We start from the raw sequence: 11,921 nt of genomic DNA, 5'->3' as shown, positions 1-11,921 counted from the left end.
AAAAGAAAACGATTTCTCTAGGGTCACGGGCAATTGTGTGACAGACAGCAAGTGCTCCTGGGAATACAGTGTCCAGGAAGTGCGGCCCCCGGGTCCTAGCTGCCTCACCCAGCCGGTCTCCTGGGATGTCACGTGCGCATCAAAGAATACATGCATGTATAGATAACATGCCCCTCTGTATGTGCACATACGCACACGTATATAAACACATACAAGTATACACACACACACACACACACAAATTCATACATATAAACAACCACATAGAGGGATAGAGATGTATAAAATGCTCGGATGCATACATACATACACGTGCAAACATAACACCAACACACACACATACGCGCACCAAATAAGATATACATGCAGAAATATATAGTGTACAACACACGCACAGAGGTTTTGGCCTTTCTTGCCCCAGTCGTCTCACCCCAGGGGTCCCCAGGACAAGCCAGCAGTGCACCACGCGGCGGGTCTCGCTGCTGCCCCCAGCGGCTGGAAGGAGGTGGGAGCGCGGCCAGAGGAGGTGTCTTCTTTAGCGCCTTCTGCGCATGCGCTGCCGACAGGTGGGAGCCCTGGGGAAGGGGACTCATTGCGCATGCTCAGAGCGGAAGCAGTGCGGAGAGGGCGCGAAGTGGCAGAGCAGTGAGTGCGCAGGCGCAGCCGGGCCGAGGTTTGGGGGGAGATCCCGCGGCGAGTCGGAGTGAGTGGGGGCGGGGTGTCCCTGGCGCCGGCCCCGTTGCCCGTGCCGGGGCTGCCGGGAGCGGGGCAGCGTGGGGCTGGGGCCGGGTCGGTCCCGGTCCCGGGTCTCCCGTCACCTGCTCCGATCCGCGCCGCCTCCTGCCGCGCAGGCGGCCCCGCAGACCCGTGCGGCAGCGGAGCGGAGCCCCCGGCCGGGACGAGGCCTGTGGGGCGGACGAAGCGGCGGCTGCGCTGGAGCCCCTGGCAGCCGCGGGCCTTCCCCTCGCAGCCCGGCGCAGCCGGAGGAGCAGGACCCGGCCGTGTCCGGCGGGAGCGGAGGAGCGGGACGAGTCCCTGGTGCGGCCCCGGCCGGGACCGGGGGCGGCCCCCAGACAGTCGCCCGCCCGCCCGCCCGCAGCAAGTGGAGCAGCAGCTGCAGGAGGAGCTGGTCCAGCACAGCGGGCCCGGGGGCAGGAGGTGAAGCAGCCCCCGCGGGGCCCTCGCGCACCGCACCGCTCCGCTGGCACCAGGGAACGAGCTCCCCCGGCCAGGACGTGGTGCTGAGGCCTGCGCTGCCAGGAGGCTGAGGGCCCACGCGAGGTCTGCAGCCACCTCTGGGAGCTCTGCCATCACCGCAGCAGGGGCACGGGGTGGTGCTGGAGCAGGTCCTGGCCGTGCTGCCCCAAGAGACGCGGGGTGGGGGCGCAGGGTGCAGACGTGTGCCGAGGCGGTGACCCTGGCCGCGGGGTTTCAGCCTGGGCTGGCGGAGGCTGAGAAACTCCATGTGCTCACATTTCACCAGAATCATTGCTGCTGCTCCCAAGTCTGTGAGCCTGGCAGATGTTCCCTGCGGCCCTGCCTCCTAGTCCCAGCTCCCCAATGACACGTCCCTCTCGTCCCCAGAACACGGTGAGGGTGAAGGTGGATGAGGGGACCTCACACAGGATGCAGCCCAACGGGGCGCTGCAGGAGCCTAGTGACTCCTGGCCAGAGCAACCACAGCCGCAACCTGAGGGCGTGTCTCTGGAGGGGGCAGCACAGAGCAACAGTCCAGGGGTTCAGGTCCAGCCACCTCGTGGCCCCAGAGAGGAGACCCTCCCCAGCCTTCAGTCAGGTGAGACTGTGTGCTGGCCAGGATGTCAGTCTGAGTGTTGGAGTGGCTCTCCTCCATTCCCCCTTCCCCCCCCACGCTGAAGCTTTCAACTGCCAGTCACTGGCCAGTGCGGGATAGTAGCAGGGCTTTTACCTGCCAGCAGCACCAGGGCTGACCTGTGTCTTCTGTTCCCCCCGCAGGTGCAGGGGCCCAGAGCAGAGCTCATCAGCAGCCTCCTGAAGAAGGGCCTGCAAACAAGGAGCTGCCGACAGGCGCCCTGAGCCCTGAGCAGGGCCAGCTGCACAAGGGGCAGGGCAGGCTGGCAAGGCAGGGGGAGAGCATGGAGGTGAGCAGGGCACCAGCTCCAGTTGGGGGTGGAGGTGAGAGGAAGAGCAGCTGGGGCTGTGCCTGGGAGGAGCTCCAGCTGGGGGTGGGGGTACACTGGGACTGTGCCCGGGAGGAGCTGGGGCACTGTCAAAAGTTTGGGTAGTGTCTGGTGATGGGGGCTGCAAGAACAAGGGGTGCTGGCACAAGAAGGCCTGGCCACAGTTGTGGAACCAGGCCACTGCCTCTAAAGGTGCTGCCTCAAATAGCTGAGAACATGGAACGTGATGAGCTGGGCCAGGGCAGACATGTGGCCCCCTACATCCACAGCTTCACCCACATCCCGTGGCAGTGAAAAGTGGGGCATTTTGCACTTGTGTTATGGCCCAGCCTGCAGAGAGCTGTCGCGCAGAGGGATCCTGGAGAGGGCAGTGGGGGCTGGAGGCAGCTGGAACAGGAGACACTAATGGGTTAATGCTTGTACCCTCAGCTCTGGGAAGCCTTTGAGGATGTGGCTGTGTACTTCACGCGGGAGGAGTGGGAGCTGCTGGAGGATGCACAGAAGGGGCTGTACCGGGACCAGATGCTGAGCAACTGCCGAGCCCTCGTTTTCCTGGGTAAAGCTGTTTCCTCCTTCTCGCTGCAGCCATGTGAGCACTGATGCTTATCGTCTTCTCCCTGCTTCTTTGCACTCTCAACCTTGCAAGCTTTTCCCTCTGGGTTGAAATGCCCATCCTCCCCATGGCTCCATGTTTGATCAGGCCTCTCTTGTGTTTCATCCTGACATCTCCTGTTCCATGATCCAGCTACCTTCACCTGAGTTTTTCCCATTCTTGGCACCCTGGCGCTTCCATATCCAACCATGTCTTGGCAACAGGATCTCCCTTTCTCTTCTCAGTGTGGTTGTGTCATCTCCAATTCATTGGGCAGAAATATTCACTTCCAGCTGTTCCTCGGGGAATGCTTGTGCCGCTGGTGCAACGCTGTAGTCAACAGAGCTAATAACATACTGGGATTAGCACATTAGCTGATGTGTCGCAAACAGGGCTAAGGAGCTGATGGTTCCTCTCTACTCGGCACTGGTGAGAGCCCAGCTAGAGTACTGCATCCGGTTCTGGGTGCCGCACTTCAAAAAAGACGTGGAGAATCTTGAAAGGGCCTAGAGAAGGGCCACAAGAATGATTAAGGGCCTGGAGGACAAACCATATGAAGAAAGACTGAGGGATCTGGGACTTTCCAGCCTGGGGAAGAGAAGACTGAGGGGGGACTTGGTGAGCATCTGTAAGTATGTAAGGGGTGAATATTGGGAGCTGGGAGAAAAACTCTTCACTAGTGCGCCCCAAGGGAGGACAAGGAGTAATGGCCATAAACTGTTTGAGGATGTTTCCCAGTCTGGTTTCAGACTGGATGTAAGGAAGAACTTATTTACAGTAAGGCTTACCAGAATCTGGACTAGACTTCCCAAGGGCGGGGTACAGTTCCCAGCCTTGGAAGTCTTGAAATCTCAGGCTGGACAGACACCTTGCTGGGGTCATTTGACCTCAGCAGTATTCTTGCCCAGAACAGGGGGATTGGACTCGATCTTTTGAGGTCCCTTCCAGCCCTTAATTTCTATGATTTTCTCCCTGACCTGCGGAGTGAGTCCTGTCCCACATGCCTAACGCTCTGAGCATGCTCAGTCATTGCTGTCTAAATCCCTTTTCTCCTTTGGTTACGATCTAGCAGAAGGTAGTAAAAGGCATATCAGCCTCTACTGCTACCAATCTGGGGATTTAAATATCCTCGACTCATCTCCAGTGACGTGTGCATGCACGATGAAATCCGAGTACTTCTATCTCGAGGTCCCTGGAAACCTGCCCACGTTCCTTACTAAAGTTATCATCTCCACAGGCTCCAGGTTCTAGCTTGGCTGTGTTTATTTGAAGAACTGCTCTCAAGTTCTGAAGAATGCTCTGCCGTTCTCAGGAGTTGTCTTAACCTCCTCCTGGAATCTCTCTGCCTGTTGCAGATATAGATGGGGTGGGCCTGGTGCAGGGCTGGTGAGGATCCATTGTCATTTCCAGGGGTTCTCTGATACAAGGGTTGTTCTGGCTTATGGGCAGGGCTGAGGGGCTTACCTTCTATAGGGTGAGCTTGCTTTTCTAGCACTTTCTATTCCTCCAGTTCCCCTAAAGACTTCCTTAGGGAAGGGCTCTATGGCATTTTTTAGTTCTGCAAAGACCATGTCGACCGTTCCCACATTAGGGCTTTCATATGCTATAAAAGGTGTCTCCTTCTGCCTTCTGTTGTTCGTATCCAGGACTCCTGGGACCTTTATTTCAAACCCTGCAGAATTTGCCCGTCTGTGTGCTCATCTCCCTTCTGGGATGATCCTCCCACTGGATGGGATGATTGCTTTCGTTGCTACTGCAGTTCTTATAACATCTTCCCTTCCTCCGCCCTGTTGGGGAATGGCCCTCTCCTAGAGAGAAGCGTCGTGGTTGGCCATCTGTCCTGGATTCTGTTCCCTGCTACCAGGCCTCGTTTGAAACCAGAGAAGAAACTTACCCCCATTACTTTGCCTGGAATGACACTGATAAGACAGATGTTATCCAGCCACCAGTGTGTCCAACCTCTCTTTGTTTTGGTGCCTTGTAAATAGTGAGAGCTTCATCTTTCTGCTCTCTATCACATCACAGGTCACTGCACATCCATTCCCTTCCCTGGGAACTGTCGGTCACATACCCGTTTTATATCTCAGAGCGGTTGCTGTTTTGTTTCCTATGACCATTCCCTACCACTTGAGTGACAAAGGCCATCATCTGTCAAAGGCTTCTCCCTGCAGTGCTTTCCCTTTCTTTCATCCTAAACGTCCACCCTCCCTTGTTCCGCAAGGTCCCAGTAGAATCATTGTGTTAACTGGATCCATTCCCCAAATCCCAGTTTCTTATTCTGTATCCAGTACCCATTCACGAACCCTCTTTAACCACTATCCCAAACAGGATATCGAGGTCCCACACCTGACTTAATCAGCCGCATCCAGCAAGGACAGGAGGAGCTCTGGATCTGTGATGAGGACTGTAGGGAAATCTTAAGGTTGGAGGACCTGTCGCCAGGTGAGTTGTGGCAGTCCCCTCCCCTGACTCCCTTCTCAGAAATGCTCCGTGCCCAGACATGGAGTCTGGAACCTGCAGACCTGCCCTGAGCTGCCCTTCCAGGTGCTGACCTCAAATAGTTTCTGCTGTCGTGTGTCCAGGCAGGTGTTGTTCTCACACACTGAAATTCCAACCTGTGGAGAAGAGCAGCCATTCCCCCAAACTACAGCTGTTCAGGGCAGACAAGTTGGCTGTCTAGATGTTTAGGCCTAGGCCTGGTGTCTCCTGGTCCAGTTGACCTGGAACCCAGGAAGTGTTGAATCCTGGTCTCATGCTACATTTAATGGCTCTGTGGGGTGGGTGGGGTTCAAAAGCTCTCATGATGCAGGGGAAGTGAATCTCCCCCATGGCTTGTGCCTTTGTGTTTCATCTCTGGGCTGTGAGTGTCACACAGCCTGGGACTCAGCCCAGAGTCCAAGTGCAGGTTCATGCCAGGTTTTGATGCAGATTCTGGTGATGTGAAGGCCACCTGGGCCTCGTCAGCAGAGGAAAGTCCCATGGGCTCATTCTGTGTCCCAGACCTTTCTCTGGAAGCAGGTAAGAGGCAAAGCCCTGCTCCTTCCAGAAGGGAGAGCCAGAGGTCTAAGTCCTCCCCTCCCAGAATAGTTCTTGGAGGCAGAATGGATGAACCACATTGCCTTTTTCTACCAAGGACAAACAGGAGGTCCAGTGTCCAGCCGTGCTCCCTACACAACCCTGACTGCTGGCAAGCCCCAGAAATCCACTGCGAGGCTGTCCATCCTGCTGCCAGATGCTGCTCTCAGGACTGCCAGACATCACGGTTGAGCACAGGACAGAAGTCTCACCAGTGCACTTTGGCTTCTGGAGCATGTTGGTCCAGCCAGGTGGAGGGCTCAGTATCATCTTCCCCCTGAACCCATGAGTGCTCTGCACCAGAGCAGCCCTCAGAGAGCCTCCTTCTTCCTTTATGCTGATTCTGCCTCTAGTCTACAGGGCCCCTTAGAGCAGGAAGCCATTCAGGTCCTGTCCCAACACACGTGTCCCAATTGGATTTCTGCCAGTAGGGTCTGAAGGGATGGGCCAGCTGACAGCTGGGCCAGAAACTCTTGAGAGTCTGGCTCTGACCTCCAACGAGCAGGGATCATTAGCCCAGCATAGGGACGTGCCCCTCCTCACCCCCAGCACTTGGGATTTAGCAGGAAGAGTTTGTTTTCTTAAGCAAAAGCAAATTGCAAGGTCCAGTTGTGCTTGCAGGCCCATTGCAGCAGAGGGAATAGCAGCGTTTGACCTGTGCCAGCAGGGCAGGGACTAACCTGGAGTTTCTCTTCTCTACACAGAACGCACTTGGCTGCTGAGCAGAGCTGTGGAGCAGAGTCCTGAAGAAGGGCCTGCAAACCTGGAGCAACCCTGCAGTTTGGGCGAGATGGAGTTTCTGAGACATGTGGAGGACCAGTGGCTCAAGAGCCAGGAAGGGCCCCAAAAGCTAAGGGAGAATGTAGTAGTGAAGTGTGAGCCATCTCCCCTTGGCTATGAGAGCGGAGAAAGGACAGAAGCCAGAGAGCGCCCTGAGAGCAGGGAAGGATTTGTGGGGCAAAAGAGCCATGAAGAAATGGTCCACTGGAGAGGGACCCTGCATTTGAGCCAAGCCAGTGGGGAGGGCCTCAGAGGGAAGCAGGAGCTCCCCGCCAACCCCAGAGACAAAGCCCACCCCTCCTCTGAGTGCTGGAAAAGCTTTAGCTGCCCCTCACTCCTGACTCTGCACAAGAGAAGCCACAATGGGGAGAAGCCCCACCTGTGCGCCACGTGCGGGAAGAGCTTTACCTGCCTCTCGACCCTGGCTGCTCACTGCAAAATTCATTTTGGAGAACTCTCCCACCACTTCAACAGATGTGGGAAGAGCTTTGCATACCCCTCGGACCTAGGCAAGCACCATGTGCACAGGGGGAAGCATCAGTACTGTTGTGTCGCATGTGGTAACACCTTCCCCCATTTCCTATCCCTGGCTCAGCACCGGTACCTTCACGCCTGGGAGAAGACACAGTGCTCTGAATTTGGGAAGAAATTCAACCATTCCTCCATCCTGGCCAACAACCAGTGCACCCAGACAGGGGAGAAGCCACATTGTTGCTGTGTGTGTGGGAAGTGCTTTGCCAGACCTACCCTCCTGGCCATACACCAGCGCATCCACACAGGGGAGAAGCCACATCAGTGCTCTGAGTGTGGGAAGAGATTCCGTGAATCCTCCAGCCTGACAAAACACCGTCGCATCCACACAGGGGAGAGGCCACATCAGTGCTCTGTGTGTGGGAAGAGATTCCATGAATCCTGCAACCTGACGAAACACCAGCTCGTCCACACAGGGGAGAAGCCATATCAGTGCTCTGAGTGTGGGAAAAGATTCACTCGCTACTCCACCCTGGCTGACCACCAGCATGTCCACGCAGAGGAAAAGCTTCATTGTTGCTCTGAGTGTGGGAAGAGCTTCGCCAGATCCACCCACCTGGCCATACACCAGCGCATCCACACAGGGGAAAAACCACATCAGTGCTCTGAGTGTGGGAAGAGATTCCGTGAATCATCTAGTCTGACCAAACACCAGCGCATCCACACAGGGGAGAAGCCACATCAGTGCTCTCAGTGTGGGAAGAGGTTCGCCCAGTACTCCACCCTGGCTAACCACCAGAGCGTCCACACAGGGGAGAAGCCACATGGTTGCTCTGAGTGTGGTAAGAGCTTTGCTAGATCCACCCACCTGGCCATGCATCAGCGCATCCACACAGGGGAGAAGCCACATCAGTGCTCTGAATGCGGGAAAAGATTCCGTGTATCCTCTAGCCTGACCAAACACCAGCGCATCCACACAGGGGAGAAGCCACATCAGTGCTCTGAGTGTGGGAAGTGCTTCTCCCAATCCTCCAGCCTGGCTAATCACCATCGCATCCATACGGGGGAGAAACCACATCAGTGCTCCCAATGTGGGAAGAGATTCCGTGAATCATCCAACCTGACCAAACACCAGCGCATTCACACAGGGGAGAAGCCACATGAGTGTTCTGAGTGTGGGAAGAGCTTCATCCAGTCCTCCCACCTTGCCCAGCACCAGCGAATCCACACAGGGGAGAAGCCATACCAGTGCTCTGTGTGTGGGAAGAGCTTCACTCAGTCCTCAAGCCTGGCCAATCACCAGCGTGTCCACACGGGGAAGAAGCCACATTAGTGCTCTGTGTGGGAAGAGCTATGTCAATGACTCCACCGTGGGCTGGCACCACTGCATATGCACAGTGTGGAAAGAAAGGGCTTCACCTGCCTCTCGACCCTGGCCGCTCACTGCAAAATCCATTTTGGAGATCTCTCCCACCACTTCAACAGATGTGGGAAGAGCTTTGCATATCCCTTGGACCTAGGCAAGCACCATGTGCGCAGGGGGAAGCATCAGTACTGTAGTGTTGCATGTGGTAACACCTTCCCCCAGCACCAGTATCTTCATGCCTGGGAGAAGACACAATTGCCTCCCATGCCCATTGGCTTCTGCAAAAGAGCTGCTTATGGCAACCTGAGCCCAGTCATGCTGGTTTTGCTTCTTGGCCTCTCTCCAGAACTCTGCATCCCTAGGTGCCTGCTGTTCCCCAGCCTGTTCTCTTTGCCAAGGATTCGCTGTGGTCTAGGGGTTGTACAAACCCTCGGCCTCAGGAGTCGGTCACACTCAAGGCCTCACTCCCGTGTACTGCTGTGCAGCAAGGCCTCTGCCCTTTGGCAAAAGCCTGTGGCCAAGGGCCAGTAGAGTGACTTTTCTGGGGGAAGGAGGGGGCAGCCTGTGGCAGGTCCTGCCTTTCCTGGGGAAGGACACATCCTCTGGGTGAAATACAGGATGCTGTCATGTCTGGGGAATGTTCCCTGATCACTAGTGTTCCAATACACCGTGTCCTGTGTGGAGGAACTTGCTTTAGCTTCTCTTGTTCCTGTCCAGATAAAATGCAAGCACTAGAGACATCCTGGTTATAACACCCTGAGATCCTGTGCCAGCTCTGGCAGCACCACTCCCTGCCACACCCCTGCTTCTGTGAGAGCAGAGACGGGTCCCTCTGGGGCACTGGGCCAGCTGGAAAGGCAGACTGGGAGATCTGCTTGGTTTGAGGGTGCAAGACTCAACCCCTGCTCATCTGACCAGGAGCCACCCTGAGTTCAAGCTGCCTCTGTCTCCTCACTAGCCAGAGACAGGACCCAGTGCAGGGCAGACACACATGGATGTGAGCACATGCTAGACTCGTGTGTCCCCTGTCTCCATCTGGTCCAGAGAAGCTTGCTGCCTCTCGTCCAGTGCCAAACACCCACCAGGTTCTCCATGGATGTCACCATCGCCCTGCAGCTGGGTTCGCAGGGCTGGATCCCCCACAAGAAGCAAGACCTCTAACGGCTTTCTGGAAGAGCCGCCTGAGTTTGGGCGTGTGTTGCCTTGACACGAGGTTAAATAGTCACTGGTTGTGGTGACCTGGGCATAGCTGTCCCTGTGTTCTGCTCTGGGTCTTTCCCAGGCTTTTGGGCTTTGCCGGTTGCCATACGGAGCTGGGCAGGAATCCTCCCCCCACCACCCCTTTCTGCTACATGTGTCAGGGGGTGTCCTGTTTTTGAGCTTTCCTCTGAGGCATTGGGTATGTGGGCACTAGGCTGTGCTGAGCCAGCTGGGACAGGCCTCTACAAAAGAATAGTAGAAGTCATTATGACTATTCCTATCACTGCTATGGTTAATATTGTTATTGGTGGTGTTATTTATTACAATAATAATCCTATTGTTGCTATTATTACTGCTTTAATCATAATAGCAATACTAGCAGTAATGCCAAAAGTAGTAGTAGTAATGTTGTTATTCCTACTATTGCTATTGCACTAGCAATATTAGTACTAATAGCAATACTAATAGTGCTACTCTGGCTATTACTACTATTATTTCTATTAGTATTATAGCCAGAGCAGTAGTAGCAACCGAAATATTTCTGCTACTCTTGCTATTATTATTAATATAGTCATAGTAGTAGCAGTAATAATGTTCCTATTACTATTGCTATTATTATTAGTGCTACCGCTATGGCTACTAACATTTTCTAATAAAATTCTTAGAGTCATCATGAATCGAAAAGTGACAAAGCCATAAGGGAAATAGAGTACCAGAGCAAGGGGCTAACATAAAAGGGATGGGGGTGAGGAGGGGAACACAACTAGGTTACATAAAATACAATGTTAGCCAACTAAGCCCAGGGGTAGGGGAAGTACTACTACTACAAGATAGATCCTGGCACCACTTCCTTGCCCTGCTCAGCTGCCCACCAGGATAAAAGCAGGTCCAACAAGTATGATTGTGGCTGACAACAGGTCTCCTCACCCGGAGGGTGCCTCACTGTCCCCCAAACACACCTTCCTGGCTTATCCTGCACTTGGCACTGGACACCAGCACCATGGGGGATAAAAGGCAGCAGCTAGAGGTTACTCGAGCTGGAGGGGCACCAGTGGCTCCAGTATCTAAGGGCAAGGGCACCTAAACTGGACAATGGGGTTGTGTGCAAGCATGGGCAGAGCTGCTTGCTGCCCCTGGCTCTAGAACTGGACAGTACCGATAATTATGCACATACACAAATATACCATGTGTATGTATTGTACACACACACACGCACACAATGTATGCATATGCACATATACACATACATGTGCACATATATCCACACATGTACATATGCACATATAGGTACATGCATAGGAAAACAGGCAGTCCTCAGACTTACACTATTGGTTCCTGAAAACCACTTGAAACGTAACTCAGAACCAATTTTCTCATAAGAAACAATGCTATAAATGGGGGATTGGTTCCTGAACCAAGGCCCAGTAACCTATTTTCACTAAAAATACCCCAGAATTTTGTACTTGATCAATTATTGATAAGTAATAGAGCTACATTAGTGTATTTATATGGTAAATAGCAATCATATTTATTTGGAAGGACTTATTTGAGGTGACTTTGCTGGACTTTTTGAAGGGTTCTTGGCTGGAGTCTTCTCAAGAGTCTCGGCTGCAGGTTTTCCTGGAGTCTTGTCTGCTTTCTTAAAGAAAGTGTCCAAGGAAGTTTGGACAGATGTTCTCCAGGGAGATGGGCAATGCAGTGAACTTGTTTGCTGGTGTGGCATGACATTGGATCAAGCATTGGAAAGTTGAAATTGATGTCAAAGTTGAAACAAGGTGTCAATTTATAAACCTTATAAGTGTGAAACTTAAGTGGAGGACTGCCTGTACAGCGATATACTTACACCCATGTGCCTATATATGTATACACACACACACACATACATATGCAGATATGTACATGCACATAAAAGAATACATACATGCATATATAATACACCTATATACATGCATATAATCATACACAAAAATACATAGAAGTATATACACATACATAAAAAACACAAAGACGCATATACGTGTATAGGTACATATATATACACATGTGCAAGCACACACCCACATGCATACATGTATATACATATAGACATGCACATGTATATGTAACACCCCGCTGCAGGGTGCCTTCCACTGCCAGTGGTAATTTGTGGAAGCCTGGGAGACTTTTGGTCCCTTTAGGCTAATGAGGAATCTCAGGATCCTGGTACGGGGATACCTCCTGTAACAGCACTCTGACAGAGAAGGTAACTATTTACAATATTTTTTATGTACAATATATA

The 11,921-nt window shown here is 53.4% G+C and overlaps 1 protein-coding gene across 1 annotated transcript; it reads left to right on the top strand.

The window, feature by feature from the left end:
• Positions 1 to 57: 57 nt before the first annotated feature.
• Positions 58 to 10,320, top strand: LOC102558546 (zinc finger protein 420-like). The gene is made up of 6 exons (XM_059717832.1): positions 58 to 645; positions 1,585 to 1,795; positions 1,975 to 2,120; positions 2,589 to 2,715; positions 5,080 to 5,193; positions 6,531 to 10,320. The coding sequence occupies exons 1-6, from the start codon at positions 364 to 366 to the stop codon at positions 8,408 to 8,410; spliced, it is 2,760 nt and encodes a 919-aa protein (XP_059573815.1). The 5' UTR covers positions 58 to 363; the 3' UTR covers positions 8,411 to 10,320.
• The last annotated feature ends 1,601 nt before the right edge of the window (positions 10,321 to 11,921 follow it).

Source organism: Alligator mississippiensis, chromosome 15 (assembly GCF_030867095.1).
Source record: "Alligator mississippiensis isolate rAllMis1 chromosome 15, rAllMis1, whole genome shotgun sequence".
NCBI classification, from domain to species: Eukaryota; Metazoa; Chordata; order Crocodylia; family Alligatoridae; genus Alligator; species Alligator mississippiensis.
This window is presented reverse-complemented; position numbering and strand designations above follow the sequence as displayed.

Bases quoted from the DNA above. Each gene is read 5' to 3' on its own strand.
- LOC102558546 (XM_059717832.1), top strand. From the start codon at position 364: ATGCAGAAATATATAGTGTACAACACACGCACAGAGGTTTTGGCCTTT. The intron at 1,796-1,974 runs GTGAGACTGTGT...TTCCCCCCGCAG, and splicing joins CCTCCCCAGCCTTCAGTCAG to GTGCAGGGGCCCAGAGCAGA. The intron at 2,121-2,588 runs GTGAGCAGGGCA...TTGTACCCTCAG, and splicing joins GGCAGGGGGAGAGCATGGAG to CTCTGGGAAGCCTTTGAGGA.